This window comes from Heptranchias perlo, chromosome 17 (assembly GCF_035084215.1).
Source record: "Heptranchias perlo isolate sHepPer1 chromosome 17, sHepPer1.hap1, whole genome shotgun sequence".
Classification (NCBI taxonomy): Eukaryota; Metazoa; Chordata; class Chondrichthyes; order Hexanchiformes; family Hexanchidae; genus Heptranchias; species Heptranchias perlo.
Window position 1 is genome coordinate 26,359,472 of NC_090341.1, and position 22,737 is coordinate 26,382,208.

General features: G+C 43.1%; 2 protein-coding genes across 3 annotated transcripts in view; one reads left to right on the top strand and one right to left on the bottom strand.

Annotated features, from left to right (window-relative positions):
- The window catches only part of arhgef3 (Rho guanine nucleotide exchange factor (GEF) 3), a 308,969-nt gene that overhangs the window by 185,797 nt on the left and 100,435 nt on the right, over nucleotides 1–22,737 (bottom strand). Inside the window, exon 2 of the mRNA XM_067998757.1 lies at nucleotides 18,017–18,083. Within this exon, the coding sequence (XP_067854858.1) occupies nucleotides 18,017–18,083 (67 nt within the window). The remainder of the gene's footprint in view (nucleotides 1–18,016; nucleotides 18,084–22,737) is intronic.
- LOC137334406 (uncharacterized) lies at nucleotides 7,425–16,125 on the top strand. 2 transcript variants are annotated; one of them, XM_067999119.1, is made up of 2 exons: nucleotides 7,425–8,289; nucleotides 13,669–16,125. In XM_067999119.1, the coding sequence occupies exons 1-2, from the start codon at nucleotides 8,105–8,107 to the stop codon at nucleotides 15,761–15,763; spliced, it is 2,280 nt and encodes a 759-aa protein (XP_067855220.1). In that variant the 5' UTR covers nucleotides 7,425–8,104; the 3' UTR covers nucleotides 15,764–16,125. The 2 variants fall into 2 exon arrangements, with proteins under 2 accessions (XP_067855220.1, XP_067855221.1); XM_067999120.1 differs by lacking the exon at nucleotides 7,425–8,289 and adding an exon at nucleotides 8,369–8,533.

Sequence of the window (22,737 nt, forward strand, 5' to 3'; positions counted from 1 at the left end):
CCTCGCAGCTTGACCTGCTGGGCGTGGCCTCTCTGCATGCTCCCAGTCATGCTCAATGCCCAACGGGAGCCCTAGCAGACCGCCCATGGTTGGCAGGAATGTTGTTCCACCAGGGTTGTAACTTTCCGACCTGTAAGGCAATTCCTGCCAAAGCACTCTCAAAAGTAGTGGAGGAACTCTCAATAAGAATAGGGAGCTTTAAAAAACACTTCCTCCAGCAGCCAGAAGCAATAATCCAGCAACTAACTTGCAACACCTGCATGGCTGTTTAAATAGCACTGGTGGGGGGTCCTTCAGGCACTAAGAAACGTTTAGCTGGTCGAGGGTAAGACTGTGCGTTGAGTTGAGCGTTAAGGTCCAAAATTGTGTGTATCACTTTAAATCAGCGTTGCACACTGATTGCAGCCATTTTCTCCCTACTTTACATGCTTCCAGCGTTCGGGATTAGTGCATGCGCTAACTCCTATACCAAGATGGCGTCTGGTGCACGTCACACAGGAAACGTGCGTGCGCATCCAAGACGCCATCTTGGATGTCGGAGGGGCCGTGTAGCGCCGAAACAATGGGTGCTACATGGCCCAATTTAGCGCCCTAACAGTATTCCACAACCCCGGCTGCTCAGTAGCTCTCACTCACTACTACAGGATACCATGCATATTATACCATGTAGATTGTATATTATGAATATAGTATCTCTCAACGTGTTGAAACCAAAGAACAATTACAGCTACCCATGTACACTGCCATTGGTCATGGAATGGTATTCCACAACAGGAACCATTGCCAATAGGTCCTACCCTGGGACACTAAGATTAACTGTAGCATCCTAGCTGTCACCCAGCTTAGATGGATTCCTCTGGCACAGACCAGAGATGTGACTTTCCTTCTTTATAATAGGAATCATCCAAGTGATTTACTTAAAAAACACCATAAGACTGCGGTAACACTTTCAATTTGCCAGCTAAATTCTTGATCCTAACCAGGAATTAGTCTAATGATGGATGAGTGGTTAATAGTTCAAATAAACCAAACATGTTAAATTAAAAAATGCAAGTATAATCATTTATAATGTAAGTAACTACACCATGACCCTGCACACTGTTTGGGTTCTTTGGACACTTCATATAAGCTTTCCAAAGGCAAAAGAAATTTAAGGTAGCCATCTTTAACTCTTCAGCTTTCTGCCTTTAGAAATACAATTGCTTCTCAATGTTTTTAAGATGAGCATCCATGCATCTGTGGAGTATCTATATGAGCATTGTTATCCTGCACCCCCCTCCTTCTCCCTCTTACTTACCCTGGAGGGCAAGGACAAACATGGCTCCCCTTACCTATGACTAACTGTCTCCTCAATCCCCTTTCCCTTGCTACCTCCACTCTCATTTCCAATATCGAGCACGAAAAGTTCAAGGATTTCTTCTTCTCTGAGAGTGATACAATCTGTGCAACTGCCTGTGCTGCTACCTTGCTTTCCTCTCAATGCCTTCTTTCCATTTCCCCCGGCTGTCTACAAGCAATCTCTTCTATGAGATCCAGCTGCTGGTGTCAAATGTTGTTTGATAGCGCTCCTGTAAAGCGCCTTGGGACATTTTACTACATTAAAGGCGCTATATAAATGCAAGGTTTTGTTGTTGTTGCACCCTCGAACCGCATCGCACTCAACTCCTGAATCCTAGCCTCCATGCTGGCTGATAATGTTAATGGCTCCCTTTCCTCAGCTACTATCCCTCTCCCTTACAAAACTGCCGCCATCTCACCTCAGAAAAACCGACCATGACCCATCCATCCTTCTCCAGCTGCTGCCCCAAGTCTAACCTTCCTTTCCTCACTAAGGTCCTTGAACATGTTATCACCTCCCATCTCCATGCCGCATCTGTCTGAAAACTTCAGCCTGACTTCTGGCCTGTTCATAACATTGAGATTGCCCTAGCTAAATTCACAAATCCTCTGTTTCTGCGACCATAGTGCATTTATCCTCATTATCCTCCTCGATATTTCCACAGCTCTTGGCATGGTCGATCATGCTATCCTCCTCCATCACCTCTCCTCCACTGTCCAGCTCTGTGGGACTGCCCTTGCGTGGTTCCACTTCTATCTGTCTGAAAGCAATCAATGAGCCTAAGCAATCATCCCACTCTGTTACCTATGGAGACTCCCGGGCATCTATCTTTAGCCTCCTCTTCTTCCTCATCAAAAAAGATTTACAAGGATAATACCAGAACTGAGAGGTTATACCTATCAGGGAAGATTGAACAGGCTGGGGCTCTTTTCTCTAGGGTGAGGGGTGACCTGATAGAGGTCTTTAAGATTATGAAAGGGTTTGATAGGATAGACGTAGAGATGATGTTTCCACTTGTGGGGGAATCCAAAACTAGAGGTCATAAATATAAGAGTCATTAATAAATCCAATATGGAATTCAAGAGGAACTTCTTTACCCAGTAAGTGGTAAGAATATGGAACTCGCTACCGCAAGGAGTAGCAGAGGCGAATAGCATAGATGCATTTGAGTAGAAGATAGATAAACACATGAGGAAGAAAGAAGTAGAAGGTTATGCTGATAGGGTTAGATGAAGAGGGGTAGGAGGAGGCTCGTGTGGAGCATAAACACTGGCATAGACCAGTTGGGCTGAATGGCCTGTTTCTGTGCTGTACATTCTATGTAATTCTATGTAATCTATATACTGCCCCTTGGCGACATCATCTGCAGGCATGGGGTCAGCTTCCATATATATGTTGATGACAACCAGCTCTCCAACAATTCTCTTGACCCCACAGCCAGCTCTGTGCTGTCAGACTGCCTGTCCAACACCGATGAGTCACAATTTCCTCCAATTGATCAGGAAGACGGAAGCCATTGTTTTCTTTCCCTGACACAACTTGCATTTATATACCAAACTCTGCTCCCTTGCCACTGATTCTGTGCCCCTCCCTAGCCATTCACTTAGGCTGAGCCTGACTTTGCAGAACTCTGAGCTGAGCTACAAACCCTTCAAGTTATCAGTTACCAAGGCTGCTTATTTTCACCTCCACAACATTGCCTACATCTGGCCCTCCCTTAACCCTGCCACTGCCGAAAGCCTTATCCATGCTTTTGTCACCTCTAGGCCTGATTTCTCTAATGGCATCATCATTGGCCTCCCATCCTTCCCCTCCATTAACTCTAACTTGTCCAAAATGCAGCCATCCATATCCTGTTCCGTACTAAGTTAATTTTGCCTATTACCCCATCCCTGCTGATTTACATTGGCTCCCAGTCCCTCAATGCATTGAATTTAAAACTCTTATCCTTATTCTCAAATTTCTCACCCTACTCTATATCTGCAACCTCCACCGGACTTTTATCCTCTTCCACACTCTTCATTCCTCCAACTCCGGACTTTGTAAATTCCTCTCCCATTGCCCCAACATTGGTGGCATTGCCATCAGCCGTCTCAGCCCTATTGTTTGGAATTCCCTTCCTAAACACCTCCCTGCCTCTTCTCTCTCCACCTTTAAGAGACTTTGCAAAAATCCATCTTTTCAACAAACTTTTCACTCACCCTCTCCTAATCTCTCCCACCATGGTTCAATATCCATTCCTTTAACAAATCATTTTTCCCCACCCTGTAAAGTGCCGTGCAATGTGTTCTATGTTAAGGGTGCTATACAAATGTAAGTTGTTGTTATTCCTATTTATGTTACTAATCCCTCATGAACCATTCTGACAGGGCAGGACAGCCAGTTGCACTCAGGCCACCGTTGGTGCAGCTCTTTGCTGACTGGTAAGAGCAATTAAGTAATTTGATTTTTTTTCCCTTTCTTGTCTCTCACCCATCAATGGCATCCACTCAGTGACTTCTTGCAACAGCGAGCTAAGATCAAGATTTCAGTGGAATGCATTGCCTCACTCCATCTGCATTGGCACTCCAACAAGCTGCACTACTGTCAGAAGTACAGGAAATCATTAACTCAACCACTGCATATTTTATAAAATCTAAATCCACACTGCACCGCTGCAGTAATGCTGTAATATGGAATCTCCCTTGTAGTAAGGAGTCACCAACTGGTGTCTTTTATAGTAACAATGTTGGAGAAGCTCAAAGAGATGCAAAAATGTAACCGACTGTGTACTTTTAAAAGTCAGATGGGACATTTACAACTCTGGCGGTGCTTGAAAACTGGCGGTAGTGGATTGGCTGCATGTTACACACTCCGCCCAATTTTTTCTTTTCATTAACGTCAATGGAAAGGAAGCTCGAATGGGGTGTACAGTGGGCGGCCAATTTGCTACTGCCAGTTTTCCGCCCCCGCTGAAGTCAAAAATTCCCCCCAAAGAGATGACTTGGTGCTGGTGAGAGAAATTTAGTTAAAACTTAATTCGAGAGCACTAGAAGTTCTGTGACCTAAAAATCACAGCAGCCAAAGACACATCTGTCAGATGTTTTAAACAAATGTCACTGTTGCAGTTTGGTATAAATTAGATTTTCCCATCAAAATACTATTTTTTTTTAACATTAAAGGAGGTGAACATGTAAGATGCAAAACATTGCTGAGGTTTAGCTGGTGCCAGGTGGGAAAGTAATCTTGTAATTGTTACAGTTTGTCGGACTCATATTCACTCAGTGGTAGACATCAACAATTTATACAATTACAGAAATACACAGAGCTTTAGGCATTTTTTGACGAGTGATTCATAAATATTGAAGTTAAACGTCTCTTATGGTTTTACAGTATATTTTTGTTTTCAAAAGTTCACAATAAACAGCAAGATTTAGCTTTGACGTTTTTGTTTAATCAAAAGCACTAAATTTGTGAGGTTTTATTTTATTGTTCTGTAGCTCAGCATTCAGCCTGAAACCAATCTCCTGGTATCTATGATGAATTCCCTCTCGGTTGTGATTTCCATGTTTCAATCAGTTTCATCAAGATCTTCGACAGACCAATCTAAGTATTATTTCTTTACATAGCCATTGGAGCAAGATTTTGTTTTGTTATCTGTTATGAGCACCGGAAACAAGAATTAAGGTGGAAGGAAAAGGAGATACCTTTCCTAGTGTTTTCTGTTACTGTTGGCTGAAGTCCTGACCAGAGTACTTTAAATTAGCTGTGCAGTGCCAGTGTCTGCCAGCATCAAGCACCCTGGTAGTGAGCAAAACTGTAAGAGAAAGAAACAGGTACCAAATCTAGAATTAGACAGATTTAAATAGCCATATACATGTCAAGGAAATTTGAAAAAAATTCTACTTATAAAGAGAAATTTTGAACCGTTCATTTTGCTATAAACTGTGGAGACCCTTTAAGCACAGTTTACAAGCTGTTAGATCAACTTTAGTGAAAAGTACAACTATTTTGTTACAGGAAGAATTTTACTTGTAAATGTGATACGGTAGAAATAGTTTCAAATAAGCCTTGTATATAATACATTAAAGCAGACATAAAATGAGTGCTCTGAAGTGTAGTACAGTAAAAGAGTTATGCATGAAGGGAGCAAAAGAAAATCTATTTGGGCGATTTTAACCCTGCCTGTCCGGGGAAAACCAGGCATGCAGTTAAACTCATCCAGGAGGCTTAACTGCCAACATCCCGCATCCTTCCGACAGTCCTCCGTTTTAACCTGCTGTTCTGAGCATGCAGGTAGGACACCTTCCAGAAGCCTGCGGGGTCCTTCTTTAAATGTCATCGGGGCCTGATTTGCTACTTTAACCAGTGACTATGGCGGAGAATATGTAGTGGCTTTCCTGCCAGGTGAAGCTAGCGGGAAGAGGAATAGGAGGGCGAGAAGAGGCTCAAACAGCTAACTTTTAAAAAAAAACCTTGTGGGGCCAGGATGGGCAGGAGTGCTCCTTTGCTCCCTACAAGATAGGTTTTGGCCTCTCCTGCCCTGGGCTCCACCCTTCCTCCCCCACCCCTGGCCAATTGTGAGAGCCCTCCCGAAAACCCCTCTCCGTGTATGAGTGCTTGGTACTACTCCTTTGGTTCCTACCGGTGGACTGCTATTGTCTAACATTCCACTCCCGCCGGTTTTGGGTGGGCAACTGGCCGGGGGCATGCAGACGAGGTTCAGGACTTAAAATCAACCAGGCCTCACACTGCTGAGGTTAGGACAGTTTGCCACTCGCCTCCGCCCCAACCTGCCCGATTTCTGCTCCGAGTTTAATTCTGGCCTTATATAACTGTCTTGTAATTGAACCTCTGGCACATAGTTTGTAGAATGTTTTGCGCATTTAACTCAAATCATTTGGTTTGAGAGAAGTAGGAAGGGGAGAGGTTCCAACTCGGTTATGGGGTTCGGATAATGTGGTAACTCAGGAATCTGAGCACTTATACAAGTTTTTGAACACCCCAAATGGGCTATAAAAGTGTTGAGCACATTGCTCATATTTTCATTTGATTCTGCAAAGGGAGAACTGGTTCTACACTTTATAGTCCTCAGGAGTTAGTTTAATCGCCCGACTTTCAGCAACCCTCTGCCGCTCCACTCATCTGATTACACGTGGCATTACACAGTGATGGACTGGGACGTTTTAGTACTTTTGCATTATTAAGTGTTACTATATAATCCCATGTAATAATACGAGTATCCCAACAGTAACTATATCCAGGAAGCTCTTATTTTATCACATCTGTTATAATCAATAACTGATGGGTGTGATTAAACCAGCTGTAACCAAAACATCTGTTAATGTTCTATCCCAAACAAAGTAGATAAGACTCGATAAAATCCAATTCTTCGCATCACATATGAAACAATTTTCTTGACCTTCATTCCCAGGGAATGCCCATTTTCTGGAAGCAAAGATCAAGGAAAAAGGGGAGGAGACTCACTTTCCTAGGTTCCGCCCTTTTACATTGCCACAGGATTCCCAAGGCTTACTGAGGGTGGAGCAAAACTGCAGGCCCAACGCAGTGATGTAAATGAAACAGGAGGGGACATACCTGGCCTCCTGCCTCATTTTTCTTTATGTTGGTCTATTTTTATTTAAATTGAACACCCAATTGGCAGAGTGCCCAAAGAAACCAAGGGTTGGGGCTAGTGCTGTGACCCCCCCACAGACCAAAAGGTCTATGGGGGTCCTGGAGGCAGCTCCAAGAAAAAAGAAGCCAAGGTAGGTTTTCCTGAATCCCACAGAATGATCTTATGGCCTGGGACCTTCTTGTTGCAGCTCAGCCAGGGGGTGGGCCTTCATTGATAGTGCCCATGGGACATGTTAATTATCTGGGACATGAAATAGCAGCATTGCTTGGACAAGCGCAACACACTCTTGATGCCAGATAATTGGGCCCCATACAGTTTTCAGTTTGTTTTTATCTTTTACTATTTTCAAAAGTTCCTGTTTAGATTTGACATTCAAAGATCACTCCACTGGTTACCACTGCCAATCTTTCCTTTCTGCGGCATTATGATCAAAAATGTTGTCATGCAACTTCAAATTGTGTCAAAAAGATCATTAAATTAGAAAAGCACAGAAACTGGCCACTCATCCCGTTAAATCATATGAACCACCTAATCTTTCACATGGTACATTACAATGGCAGGGCCAGATGCAGCCGGACAAGAAAGCGACTGTAGACTAGTTGAAGAATTTGGACTATTATATTTTCACTGAAACTTCACTGCATTTCTTAGAAGACTAAAGTGGTTGGCATCAAGGAAATGAGATACTGGTCCATGATAGATTATATTCTACAAGAGAACCTTGCACAGTATGAGTAAGTGCTTGAAAAGTTAACCTGAATAGGGACAGTAGGTGACGATTGACCCTGGTATCAGGAAAAAAGCAGCAGTTTTATTATCTTGTAATTTACAGAGTGGGCAGGAAGGATTTTGCTCATACACACAAGAGTTTTCCTCAGATAAAAAGCAGAAAACTCTGGGAACATACAGGTCAGTCAGCAGTTATGGAGAGAACAGACAAGTTAATGTTTCAGGTAAGGAGCCTTCTTCACAACAGTCTTCTACAGATATCTAATTCGGTTGGAGAGATCAACACGGCAATGACAAAAGCACTAAGTAGCAAATATTGCACAAGTGTGGAGGAACTGGCAGTACTTATGTAATGAGTAAAACGAAGAGTGGGAAAACTAACATGTGGCGATGACATTGAACCAGTGATAAGTCAAACGATGAGTCTTTATGCCATCCTCACATATCAGGTAAAAGACGTAACTCACTTCTTCCTTTATATACAAAAGTTTCTTTCCAGTAAAAGCAGTAAACATTTTCTTTATTTTATTTTCCAGGTTTTTGAGTGTAATTTTTCCTCATGCAGAGATGAAGTCATGAATGAAGCAGCTTCTGCATTCCCTCAGTAAGAATGCCTTTAATACTGTCAACTTCATAGTAAGCGCTGAATCATTGGCATCTGTGCGGCACATCACACACAGTGACTCCACAGTTGCAGCATTTGCTGTGAGGTTCTGCTCATTTTAAAGGGCCTGGGATTAAAAGAATGCAGCACCACATGCGAAGAGTGTCAGAGTGGGAGCAGTGCCAAAGCTGGAACAGTTAAGCCTAAATCGTGTGATACCACATACTTCCCAGAAAACATACAGGTATATCCTTCATAGTACCACAGCAGACCAGTCTCTTAGTAAGTTATTTGCTCTTGGTCTCTTTTATTTGCGCACCTAGACACAGTCCAAGCAGAGACGTCTCCCGATACTGCATTAGTAACGCACTTATCAATGGCACCTTCAAACAGATCACGTCACACTCAACCCTAGAATTTCCCTGAAAATGCTGCTTTCATTTTCATAAATCAACTGTCTGCAAGTTTGAATTAAAATTAACTTGTAACTTTTCAAAGACAAGGACAGAATTTGATTCCACTTCCATCATGTGTTAATAGCACATCATGTGGCACAAGCTCCATTTAACAATGCACAAAGCAGCTGCGTGCCTCAGAACCTCGCTGGCAATAGTACAGGATTTTCAAGGGCACCAGTGTGGTGATGGGGACAGACAAACTCCCTTTTATGTGGCGCCAGCAGCATCTATATTTCCTTGCTGCTGCACTGTGTCTTTGGCACCAATTGCTCACATGTGAATGTCATGTGTAATGAGACACGGTTAATTAGTAATCTCATAGTAAGGGATCCTTTGGGGAAGAGTGATCATAGTATGATAGAATTTCACTTAAGTCCGAAACTAGAGTCTTAAACTTAAACAAAGCCAATTACATAGGTATGAGGGGCGAGTTGGCTAAGGTTGATTGGGAAATTAGATTAAAAGATATGACGGTAAATAAGCAATGGTGAACATTAAAAGAAATATTTCATAATTCTCAACAAATATACATTCCATTGAGGAATAAAAACTCCACAGGAAAAGTGATCCATCTGTGGCTAACTAAAGAAGTTAAGGATAGTATTAGATTAAAAGAAGAGGTTTATAATGTTGCCAAGAAGAGTATTAAGCCTGAAGATTGGGAGAGTTTTAGAAACCTGCAAAGGATGACCAAAAAATTGATAAAGAGGAAGAAAATAGAATATGAGAGTAAACTAGCAAGAAATATAAAAACAGATTGTAAGAGCTTCTACAAGTATGTGGGGATAGGGCAGAGATGTTAAACAAATATTTTGTATCTGTCTTCACAGTAGAGGACACAAAAAACATACTGGAAATAGTGGGGAACCAAGGGTCTAATGGGAGCGAGGAACTTAAAGTAAATAATATTAGTAAAGAAAAAGTACTGGAGAAATTAATGGGACTAAAAGCCAACAAATCCCCTGGACCTGATGGGCTATATCCTTGGGTTCTAAAAGAGGTGGCTACAGAGATAGTGGATGCATTGGTTGTGATCTTCCAAAATTCCCTAGATTCTAGAACGGTCCCAATGGATTGGAAGGTAGCAAATGTAACACCGCTATTTAAGAAAGGAGGGAGAGAGAAAACAGGGAACCACAGGCCAGTTAGCCTGACGTCAATAGTCGGGAAAATGCTGGAATCCATTATTAAGGAAGTAGTAATGGGGCACTTAGAAAATCATAATATGATTAGGCAGAGTCAACACGGTTTTATGAATGGGAAATCATGTTTGACAAATCTATTAAAGTTTTTTGAGGCTGTAACTAGCAGGGTAGATAAAGGGAAACCAGTGGATGTAGCATATGTGGATTTTCAAAAGGCTTTCGATAAGGTACAATACAAAAGGCTGTTACACAAGATAAGGGCTCATGGGGTTGGGGGTAATATATTAGCATAGATGGAGGATTGGTTGACGGACAGAAAACAGAGAGTAGGAATAAACGGATCATTTTCAGGTTGGCAGGCTGTAACTAATGGGGTGCTGCAAGGATCAGTGCTTGGGCCTCAGCTAATTACAATCTATATTAATGACTTAGATGAAGGGGCCGAGTGTAACGTATCCAAGTTTGCTGATAATTCAAAGCTAGGTGGGAAAGTAAGCTGTGAGGAGGACACAAAGAGTCTGCAAAGGGATATAGACAGGTTAATGAGTGGGCAAGAAGGTGGCAGATGGAGTATAATATGGGGAAATATGAGGTTATTCACTTTGGTAGGAAGAATAGAAAAACAGAATATTTTTTAAATGGTGAGAAACTGTTAAATGTTGGTGTTCAGAGAGATTTGGGTGTCCTTGTACACAAAGCACAGAAAGTCAACATGCAGGTACAGCAAGCAATTAGGAAGGCAAATGGTATGTTGGCCTTTATTGCAAAGGGGTTGGAGTACAAGAGCAAGGAAGTCTTGTTGCAATTGTACAGAGCTTTGGTGAGACCACACCTGGAGTATTGTGTACAGTTTTGGTCTCCTTACCTAAGGAAGGATATACTTGCCTTAGAGGCAATGCAACGAAGATTCACTGGATTGATTCCTGGGATGAGAGGGTTGTCCTATAAAGGAGAGATTGAGTAGAATGAGCCTATACTCGCTGGAGTTTAGAAGAATGAGAGGTGATCTTGTTGAAACATATAAGATTCTGAGAGGACTTGACAGGGTATATGCTGAGAGGCTGTTTCCCCTTGCTGGAGAGTCTAAAACTATGGGGCATAGTCTCAGGATAAGGGGTCAGCCTTTTAGGACTGAGATGAGGAGGAATTTCTTCACTCAGAGGGTTGTGAATCTTTGGAATTCTCTACCCCAGAGGGCTGTGGATGCTCAGTCGTTGAGTATATTCATGGCTGAGATCGATAGATTTTTGGACTCTAAGGGAATCAAGGGAAATGGGGATCGGGCGGGAAAGTGGAGTTGAGGTCGAAGATCAGCCATGATCTTACTGAATGACAGAGCAGGCTCGAGGGGCCGTACGGCCTACTCCTGCTCCTATTTCTTATGTTTCTTATGTCACACAGCCCTGGGTTGGATTCAAATTCAATGACAACTGTAGTTACAAACTGACCATCCTTCTACAACTAACTCCAATGTGAAGAATGTTTTACTATGCTGAAGTTCTTTTCACATGTGAACACACAGTTAAGTTAGGATATCAGCAAACAACTGCAGACCAGAATGAAGATTACAATTCACCTGTCACAATGTTCTTCTTTCCACAGATTGTGGCAGCAGTGTTACATTGAAAGTACAAACATTTCACCATATGTCACTCCATTTTTCACAGTTTCATAGTGCAGCTAAGTGTATACAATCTATTGTTGTAGATCTAAATGAGTCATCCAGTTATTTTTGTGCACTCTTGTCCAGTCAAGCTGGATATTATATTACAAAGAATTTTTAAAATGCAAATAATTATACTGCTAGATATAAAAATTAAGAGAACAAGCTTTATTTCACAAATTCAAAGGAGAATTTTATTTCACAAATGATAAAACAATACTAGGCTTAGCCTGTGATGCCTATAAATTACAAAAGCTTGTATCTTGCACTCATTCATTCCCCGGCTCCGGCTTCAAGAAGAAATTCTGCAAGGTAGTCTGTGATTCCATCCCATTTATATTGTGGGATGAATTCCTCAGCACTGTAGAGCAGGCAAACAATTAAACTAGTGCAAGCAGAAGCTGCTTTATTTTCTGACCATTGGTCCCCCATCCCCCACCCTCCAACCCACCCCCCCTTCCCAATCTCTGGCTAATGAGCAAGAAGGTTCACTAGATTGATTTCTGAGATGAGAGGGTTGTCCTATGAGGAGAGTTTAAGTATATATGTTATATACTTAAACTCTCCTCATAATATAAGCGAAGCCACTAAATTGTCAAATGAATAGGGAATGCTCATAGCAAATATAAATGCTGCTGGTGGAGGAAGAAGCCACCATCTTTTCTGGTCTATGGTGAGCTGACTGCTCAACCTGCCCATAAATATATGTAATGTGGTTTACATAAGCAACATAAGAAATAGAAGAAGGAGTAGGCCATACGGCCCGTTGAGGCTGCTCCGTCATTCAATCAGATCATGGCTGATCTTCGACCTCAACTCCAATTTCCTGCCCTATCTCCATATCCCTTGATTCCATTAGAGTCCAAAAATCTATTGATCTGAGTCTTGAATACACTCAATGACTGAGCATCCACAGCCCTGTGGGGTAGAGAATTCTAAAGATTCACAACCCTCTGAGTGAAGAAATGTTTCCTCATCTCAGTCCTAAATGGCTGATCCCTTATGCTGAGACTATGCCCCCTAGTTCTGGACTCTCCAGCCAGGGGAAACAGCCTCTCAGCATCTACCCTGTCAAGCCCTCTAAGAATTTTATACGTTTCGATGAAATCACCTCTCATTCTTCTAACTTCCAGAGATTATAGGCCCATTCTACTTAAACTCTCCTCATAGGACAACCCTCTCATCTCAGAAATCAATCTAGTGTACCTTCTTGCTCATTAGCCAGAGATTGGGAAGGGGGGGTGGGTTGGAGGGTGGGGGATGGGGGACCAATGGTCAGAAAATAAAGCAGCTTCTGCTTGCACTAGTTTAATTGTTTGCCTGCTCTACAGTGCTGAGGAATTCATCCCACAATATAAATGGGATGGAATCACAGACTACCTTGCAGAATTTCTTCTTGAAGCCGGAGCTGGGGAATCAATGAGTGCAAGATACAAGCTTTTGTAATTTATAGGCATCACAGGCTAAGCCTAGTATTGTTTTATCATTTGTGAAATAAAATTCTCCTTTGAATTTGTGAAATAAAGCTTGTTCTCTTAATTTTTATATCTAGCAGTATAATTATTTGCATTTTAAAAATTCTTTGTAATATAATATCCAGCTTGACTGGACAAGAGTGCACAAAAATAACTGGATGACTCATTTAGATTCAATGTGACATTTTGAAATGGCAAGCAAATAATTACAATGGGAGAAACTGCAGCTTAAAAACACATTGACACAGAAACATTAACTCTGCTTGTTCCCACTCCTTTGTATCCCTCTGCAAGAATGCTGAAACATTAAACTACACAGTATAAGATTACAGAATGGAATGAGAACAATCTTTTCTAAAATATTTTTATCTCAATTTTCTCCCCTCCCCTCCTGAAGGCAGTGACTCTTACAGAATACTGGCCGCCCTCTGGTACCTCACCAGGGTGGTCATTTTTCATGTGTGAATCTAGATAATTGGTTGATAGACTATTTGACTTTGGGGAGCCTCAGAAACATGTCCAATCATGAGCTTATTAATCTCTATCCATGCAAACTTTCCTGAAGATGTCAACTCATTTAGAGGTACATTTAGTAGATATCTGCCCTCATTGGATGTTCACAGGTGCCTACTTTCTAGCACAGGTCACTGTATAGTCAGTGAGACAATCGACGATCCGGAACAGCAGACAGAGGGATCCGCGGTACAGCAACCGAAGAGGAAAGAGTCAAACTGGACTCCTCCGGAGGGTCGCTGCCCTCAGCTGGACATGTATGCTCAAGCTGTCAGGAAATGCGTCAATGCCAGATTCATCAGCCGCACTCAGAAGACAGTCCAGAATGTCACCCGAGCACAACGCAACGCCATCAACGCTCTCAAGACCAACCGCAACATCGTCATCAAACCAGCGGACAAAGGAGGAGCCATAGTCATACAGAACAGAACGGACTATTGCAAAGAAGCATACCGACAACTGGACAACCAGGAACACTACAGACGGTTACCCGCAGATCCGACCAAAGAACACACCCACCAGCTCAACAAACTGATCAAGACCTTCGATCCAGACCTTCAAAGCATCCTACGCACTCTCATCCCACGTACTCCCCGCATGGGAGACTTCTACTGCCTCCCAAAGATACACAAAGCCAACACACCCGGACGTCCTATCGTATCAGGCAACGGAACCCTGTGTGAGAACCTCTCTGGATACATCGAGGGCATCCTGAAACCCATCGTACAGGGAACCCCCAGCTTCTGTCGCGACACTACAGACTTCCTACAAAAACTCAGTACCCACAGACCAGTTGAACCAGGAACACTTATCACCACGATGGACGTCTCGGCACTATACACCAGTATCCCCCACGATGACGGCATCGCTGCGACAGCATCAATACTCAACACCAACAACAGCCAATCTCCGGACGCCATCCTACAACTCATCCGCTTCATCCTGGATCACAATGTCTTCACCTTCGATAACCAGTTCTTTACCCAAACACACGGAACAGCCATGGGGACCAAATTCGCACCCCAATATGCCAACATTTTCATGCACAAGTTCGAGCAGGACTTCTTCACTGCACAAGACCTCCAACCAACACTATACACCAGATACATCGACGACATTTTCTTTCTATGGACCCACGGCAAGGAATCACTAAAGAGACTACACGATAACATCAACAAGTTCCATCCCACCATCAAGCTCACCATGGACTACTCCTCAGAATCAGTTTCTTTCTTGGACACACGAATCTCCATCAAAGACGGGCACCTCAGCACCTCACTCTACCGCAAGCCCACGGACAACCTCACGATGCTCCACTTTTCCAGCTTCCACCCTAACCACGTCAAAGGGGCCATCCCCTATGGACAGGCCCTGCGAATACACAGGGTCTGCTCAGACGAGGAGGAACGTGATGGACACCTACAGACGCTGAAAGACGCCCTAGTAAGAACGGGATATGACGCTCGACTCATCGATCGACAGTTCCGACGGGCCACAGCAAAAAATCGCATAGACCTCCTCAGGAGACTAACACGGGACGCAACCAACAGAGTCCCCTTTGTCGTCCAGTACTTCCCCGGAGCGGAGAAACTACGCCATGTTCTCCACAGCCTTCAACATGTCATCAATGACGACGAACACCTCGCTATGGCCATCCCCACACCTCCACTACTCGCCTTTAAACAGCCACCCAAACTCAAACAGACCATCGTTCGCAGCAAATTACCTAGCTTTCAAGAGAACAGCGTCCACGACACCACACAACCCTGCCGCGGTAACCTCTGCAAGACATGCCGGATCATCGACACAGATACCACCATCACACGAGAGGACACCACCCACCAGGTGCATGGTTCATACTCCTGTGACTCGGCCAACGTTGTCTACCTCATACGGTGCAGGAAAGGATGCCCCAGAGCATGGTACATTGGCGAGACCATGCAGACGCTGCGACAACGGATGAACGGACACCGCGCAACAATCGCCAAACAGGAGGGTTCCCTCCCAGTCGGGGAACACTTCAGCAGTCATGGACATTCATCCACCGACCTTCGGGTAAGCGTACTCCAAGGCGGCCTTCGAGACACACGACAACGCAAAATCGTCGAGCAGAAATTGATAGCCAAGTTCCGCACCCATGAGGACGGCCTCAACCGGGATCTTGGGTTCATGTCACGCTACACGTTACCCCACCAGCGAACAAATGTTATCTGTTTTTAATATAACGGGTCAGTTGCTGTCTTTTCTATGTTTCTACCTCTCTATCTCTGTTTTTTTTTGTTTGTTGTTTTTTTTGGTGATTTGTATATTCTGAGACCTGGCAGGTAACACCTGTCTGTCTGCACACTGATTGCCTTGGCAACGGGCAGTTGAAAAAACTGTCTGTAATCACCAAGCATTGTTCTGTGAATTATAAATGCGATTTCATTTCGAGAATTTCATTTCCACATCGTTCACCTGAGGAAGGAGGTAACCTCCGAAAGCTTGTGAATTTAAAATAAAATTGCTGGACTATAACTTGGTGTTGTAAAATTGTTTACAATAGTCAGGTGTAGGAAGCCTGATTAATTTCTCCCCTCCATAGCCCATGGATGTTACGATCAATTGTATCATCCTTGCTGTTGTACCAATTAATATCAGCTAGCTGAGCACAGACAATGGAGTGAACTGGGACCATTCCTGGTCTGTTTGACTCAATAGCGTACGGGGTGATGCATTTATAAACAGAGCCATTGGGGCACCTCGTGGAAAATCATTCTTTAAATGTAAAATGGAAGTGAATTCCTCAAATTTTCACTTCAGTTGTAGGGCTGTAAATTATGGAGCAATGGAAAATAGAAACACGAGATTATCTCACTAAAACAGGGGATTATTATTGTCTATATGTAGATTCTGAAGATTGTTCCTATTGAGGTACTTGGGAAGTGGGTGGAGATAAATAAAACAATATGAAAATATTTTTACAATTGGATTTAAATTTTGTAAAACGTGCCTTAATTTTATGTGTTATTTGGTAGCACTTATCTCTAAGTCAGAAGATTGTGGGTTCAAGCCTCATTCCAGGACTTGAGCGCATAATTTAGGCCAGGGATGCCAAAGCTACTGCCCATAGGCCATGTGCAACTCCTTGATCCCTGGCTATCTGGCCCTCTAAGCCCAGACAACTAAGTCCTATTGTGCTTTTTGTGCTTATATTGCTTACTCTCTGGTGTGGCCTGGAAGTTTGGGGAAAAACTGTTCTTAGCGCTATTGTCTCATTGGTGGGGAAATCCTAAATCGGAACATCAAAGACCTGTTAATATCAGCAACATGATATAGACAAATGAATGGAAACGTGGATTTAAACTTTATACATGGCTTTGTGGCTGTACGGTATACATCTAAGCAATCTGCAAAGACATAAAACTTGAATACTCCTGATCTGGGCCAATGCAGTACTGAGAGAATACTGGAATTTGGTAGGAAGAATAATGAGGCTACATACTGCTTGGCTAATAAGAGTCTAAATGGAGTAGAGGAGGAAAGGGATCTTGGGGTAGAGATACATAAATCACAAAGTAACAACGAAGGTTAATAAGGCTGTAAAAAAAAACAAGCACTGGGGTTCTTTTCTAGAGGGATAGAATTGAAAAGCAGAGAAGTTATGTTAAACTTGTATAGAATCTCGGTTAGACCACACTTGCAGTACTGAGAACAGTTCTGGTCTCCATATTATAAAAAGGATATAGAGGCACTGGTGAAAGTGCAAAAAAGATTCACAAGGATGATACAAGAACTGAGAGCATATACTAAACAGGAAAGGCTGAAGAGGCTGGAGCTCTTTTCTCTAGAAAAGAGAAGACTGAGGGGTGACCTGATAGAGGTCCTTAAGATAATGAAAGGGTTTGATAAGGTAGATGTAGAGAAAATGTTTCCACTAGTAGGGGAATCCACAACTAGGGGTCATAAATATAAGATAGTCACCAATAAATCCAATAGGGAATTCAGGAGAAACTTCTTTATCCCAAAGAGTGGTAAGAATGTGGAACGTGCTACCACAAGGAGTAACTGATACAAATAGCACAGATGCATTTAAGAGAAGCTAAATAAGCACAAGAGGGAGAAAGGAACAGAAGGGTATGCTGTCAAATGAGATATTAAACTAAGGTCTACCTGTTCCACTGGTTCAAGTGCAGGTTAAGGATTCTGTGGCACTATTTGAAGGGCAATGTCCTGGACAACATTTCCCCCCCTCAATCAACACCACCAAAACCAGATTAACCGCTCATTCATTTCATTGTTGCATCTTGCTGTGTGAAAGATGGCTGCAATGTTAGCTTGCATAACAGTCAATGTATTTCAAACTAATTCATTGTATGTGGAGCACTTTTGAGACATTTTTGAAAGATGTGGTAAAGACTTGTATTTATATAGTGTCCCACCCCATATCCAGCCTCTAGGATAAAAGTGTAGTCAAAGTCATGATGCACTTACCCCCTTGAAATTCCAGCCACTGACTGCAGAAAGCAGGGAGGAGGTGCTACCTTTCCGTAAGGTAGACCTGGAAAAGAAAAAGAGAATATAATGTTTACAGTCAGAGCATTTTCCAAACATCAGATAACAGATTTAAAATCCATAAACAGTCCTGGATGGGATGACAAATACAATAGAAAGCATCTTATTTCCTTTAGCAGAAAACCTGGGATTAGATAAAAAATTTTGTCATTTAATGTGGGAATTATTTTATAAAGTGGAGAAGAACACTGATTTTCATGTTTGTAGACTCCTTAAGATCATAAGATAGATATTGATGAAAGCAGCTATACAGCACATCTTAGCTCCGAATCCAGAAATTCCCTAAAGTTTTCCTATCATGGCATTCCACTACTTCTTAAATCATTCTAGGATGTATTTATTCCACTCTCCTACCAATAAGTCCATTCCATGCGTTGATCTCTTTGTGCGAAGCAAAATTTCTTGACAACAACCCTAAGTTTGTCTTTTACAAGTCTGATCCTGTGTCCCTTTCATTTGTAGTAGTATTCTGGATCTCTTTTTTTATTCTGTTTACTAAATGATATATACCGCTGAAAAGCTGAAGTTTCACCTGTAGTTGAGTCCTCTCACACTAGGGATCAGTTGCATAGCACATCTCTGAACCGCCTCTCGGGCCTGAGTGGTTGCTTTGACCAGAACTGGATGCAGTGCACAAGGTGTGCTATGACCAGAGAACTATATTGTTTGAGTATGACTTCACCCGACTTGTACTCTACAGTTTTGGTTATATAGTTCAGCATTCCATTTGCATTGTCAATTGCTGCTGCATAGTGGTTGGACATGTTGAGTGCTTAGTCTATCGAAGTCCTAGAACTTGTTCAACTTCAGTCTTAACTGTATCGATACCGTTCGTCAAATAGTGAAATCACCCATTTTGAATACTTATATTATCCATTTTTCTTCCATGTTTAATACTATACATGATCATATTAAATTTCACCTGCCATTGTTCCACATTTATATTTTTTGGTGGACTCATTTTGTAATTCCTAAGCTGCCTCTTGAGATTCAACTGCCCCTCTTAATTTGGTGCCGCCTGCAAATTGAAGCAGTTTGCACTGAGCTTCTGAATCCAAATTTAAAATAACACCCTAAAATGGATCACTGGGATACCCTACTCAGAACTTCCTCCCTCCAACTCCATTATAACTCCTCTAACAAGTAGCCACGAGCCCCAACTTTAACACGGTGCAAGTGCGGCCTGGAGGCAGATGTAGGTTGAGCATCAAGCTCACATGGCTGCGCCAGTGTCAGACCCAGGCCTTTTTAACTCCTGTGCCTCATTTCCATTTGACTGAAGGACTGTCCGCTCACCTGCCAGAAAGATGGAACACGATGAGGTGCTACAAGAGGAATGAGACAAAGACAGCAAGATTTGACATAATGCTAAGGGCCACGCCACCACTACAGCTGTTTGGGTGAGGCAGGTACATTTTTTAAATTAATTAATGGGATGTGGGCGTCGCTGGCAAGGCCAGCATTTATTGCCCATCCCTAATTGCCCTCGAGAAGGTAGTGATGAGCCGCCTTCTTGAACAGCTGCAGTCCGTGTGGTGAAGGTTCTCCCACAGTGCTACTAGGTAGGGAGTTCCAGGATTTTGACCCAGCGACGATGAAGGAATGGCGATATATTTCCAAGTAGGGATGGTGTGTGACTTGGAGGGGAACGTGCAGGTGGTGTTGTTCCCATGTACCTGCTGCCCTTGTCCTTCTAGGTGGTAGAGGTCGTGGGTTTGGGAGGTGCTGTTGAAGAAGCCTTGGCGAGTTGCTGCAGTGCATCCTGTAGATGGTACACCCTGCAGCCATGATGCCCTGGTGGTGAAGGGAGTGAATGTTTAGGGTGGTGGATGGGGTGCCAATCAAGCGGGCTGCTTTGTCCTGGATGGTGTCGAGCTTCTTGAGTGTTGTTGGAGCTGCACTCATCCAGGCAAGTGGAGAGTATTCCACCACACTCCTGACTTGTGCCTTGTAGATGGTGGAAGGGCTTTGGGGAGTCAGGAGGTGAGTCACTCACCACAGAATACCCAGCCTCTGACCTGCTCTTGTAGCCACAGTATTTATGTGACTGGACCAGTTAAGTTTCTGGTCAATGGTGACCCCCAGGATGTTGATGGTGGGGGATTCGGTGATGGTAATGCCGTTGAATGTCAAGGGGAGGTGTTTAGACTCTCTCTTGTTGGAGATGGTCATTGCCTGGCATGAATGTTACTTGCCACTTTTCAGCTCGAGCCTGGATGTTGTTCAGGTCTTGCTGCATGTGGGCACGGACTGCTTGATTATCTGAGGGGTTGCGAATGGAATTGAACATAAGAACATAATAACATAAGAAATAGGAGCAAGAGTATGCCATACAGCCCCTCGAGCCTGCTCCACCATTCATGGCTGATCTTCAACCTCAACTCCACTTTCCTACCCGATCCCCATATCTCTTGATTCCCCTAGAGTTCAAAAATCTATCTATCTCAGCCTTGAACATATTCAACAACTCAGCATCCACAGCCCTCTAGGGTAGAGAATTCCAAAGATTCGCAACTCCCTGAGTGAAGAAATTCTTTCTCATCTCAGTCTTAAATGGTCGACCCCTTATCCTGAGACTATGCCCCCTAGTTCTAGACTCTCCAGCTAGGGGAAACAACCTCTCAACATCTACCCTCTCAGCCCCCTCAGAATCTTGTATGTTTCAATGAGATCACCTCTCATTTTTCTAAACTCCAGAGTATAGGCCCATTCTACTCAATCTCTCCTCAAGGGACAACCTTCTCATTCCACAAATCAATCTAGTGAACCTGCGTTGCACCCCCTCTAAAGCAAGTATATCCTTCCTTAGATAAGGAGACTAAAACCGTACACAGCACTTGAAAGTATAGCCAGGTGGAGAGGGCTGGTAAGGGGCAAGGTGTCGCCACCTGTAGGCCAAATTTCAATCAAAGCCAGGATGTCCATACAATCATCTATAAATCATCTATAATAAAGTTATGGATGGCAAGAGCCTCTTTCATGAGTGAATGGACATTCCAGAAGGAAATGCAGAGAGTGAGGCAGTGACTGTTGATCTGCTAGTGGGTAGTGATGGGTGCTGTGACTGAGATGGGAAGGAGGTTGTTGAGATTAACCCTAGTGGGCGGGTTGATCGGTGAGAGAGGAAGATGGGGCAGTTGGGGTTGCTGCTCATAAGGAAGTGCCTTAATGGGCCCTTTGGAGAATGTCAGGAGAGAGACACAGAGGACAGCCATGGACTTATTAAAGGGGCATTCAAGCACGGGACATGGCAAGAGAGTAGGAAGGCATAGGAGTAGTGATGTGTTCGGATGAATAATCAGAGAGCGGTGAAATGAGAGGTAGTATGGCTGGGTGACATGAGGTGAAGAGAGAATAGTCTAAGAGGTGCAGAGGAAAAAAGTAATGGGCTCAGGTTCGGAGTGGTATCCAAACCACACACACAAATGGACAAAAAGAGGATTTGAGTGATATAGACATGGTAGTGATTAGGTAAGACCTGTCGCGGTTGTAAGCAAAGGAGAGAGAGGAGTAAATATGAAACAATCCAAAGTTAAAGTTTGAGGGTCTGTGGTGGGATGAAGTCAACTTGTGAATAGCATGGAATCCAACGTCCAGGTTCAGGGTTAGTTATAGCCGAGAATTCTTCCACGCCGCCTTTTATATCCTCCCCCTCCATGGCGTCACAATACAACTCACTACACGTTAGTCTCATACAAGCTGCGCCAACTGGTCATTCAGATTGGGTCAATGTGATGTCAATGGTCTCACAGCACCTTCACTGTGACTTGCCGCAAAGCCTAAATGAATCATGTAAATAAGTTTGATGGATTATAAATCTCCACTTTATTTTAAATATACATTGGCAATGTAAGTAATTGACTGACTTTCATTTAAGTCATGGGTAATTGGTAAAAAATTAAATTACTTTGTTCCTGCTGGTTTGGTAATGCTGCTTGTTTGGCTTCTTTAATTACATTTGCTGCAGATTTATGTAGAATCTATTTTTTGTCTAGTTAAAACATGGAAAATGGATGCACGGGGATGATATTTAATGTACTCAGGATTTTAATTGTTTGAAATCATTTGGAATATAAATGATTCGCTCTGATGTCAGGCCATTGGTCATTGGCCGTCCACCATAAGTTGGGGTCCACCCAAATCTCCATTCCGAGCTACGCCACTGGAGTGAGGGAAGGGAAGAAGGGGAAAGAAAGAGGAGGGGTGGGGATGGTAAGAGGGAAAGGAAGGGAGGGGAAAAGAGGATGGGAGGAGGAGGAAGAGGAGGGAGAACAGGGAGTTCCCCCGAGTGTCTTGGCCAACATTTAACCCTGAACCAACAATACTAAAACCATTTAAATTGATCGTTTATCTCATTGCTGTTTGTGGGACCTTGCTGTGTGCAGATTGGCTGCCACATTTCCCTATACACTTCAAAAGTGCTTAATTCATTGTGAAGCACTTTGGGACGTCCTACGGTCATGAACAGTGCTATATACATGCAAGTTTTTTCTTTCATCTTTAAATTTATCTCCACAGATACATGGACATACAGGCAGGTTCCAGTTCAAAAGGAACATATTCTTCTGAGAGGAAGTTACTTAGGAAAATTGTCCAAAAACCTGAAAGCTAACTGCGAGTTATTGAAAATGACAGATTAT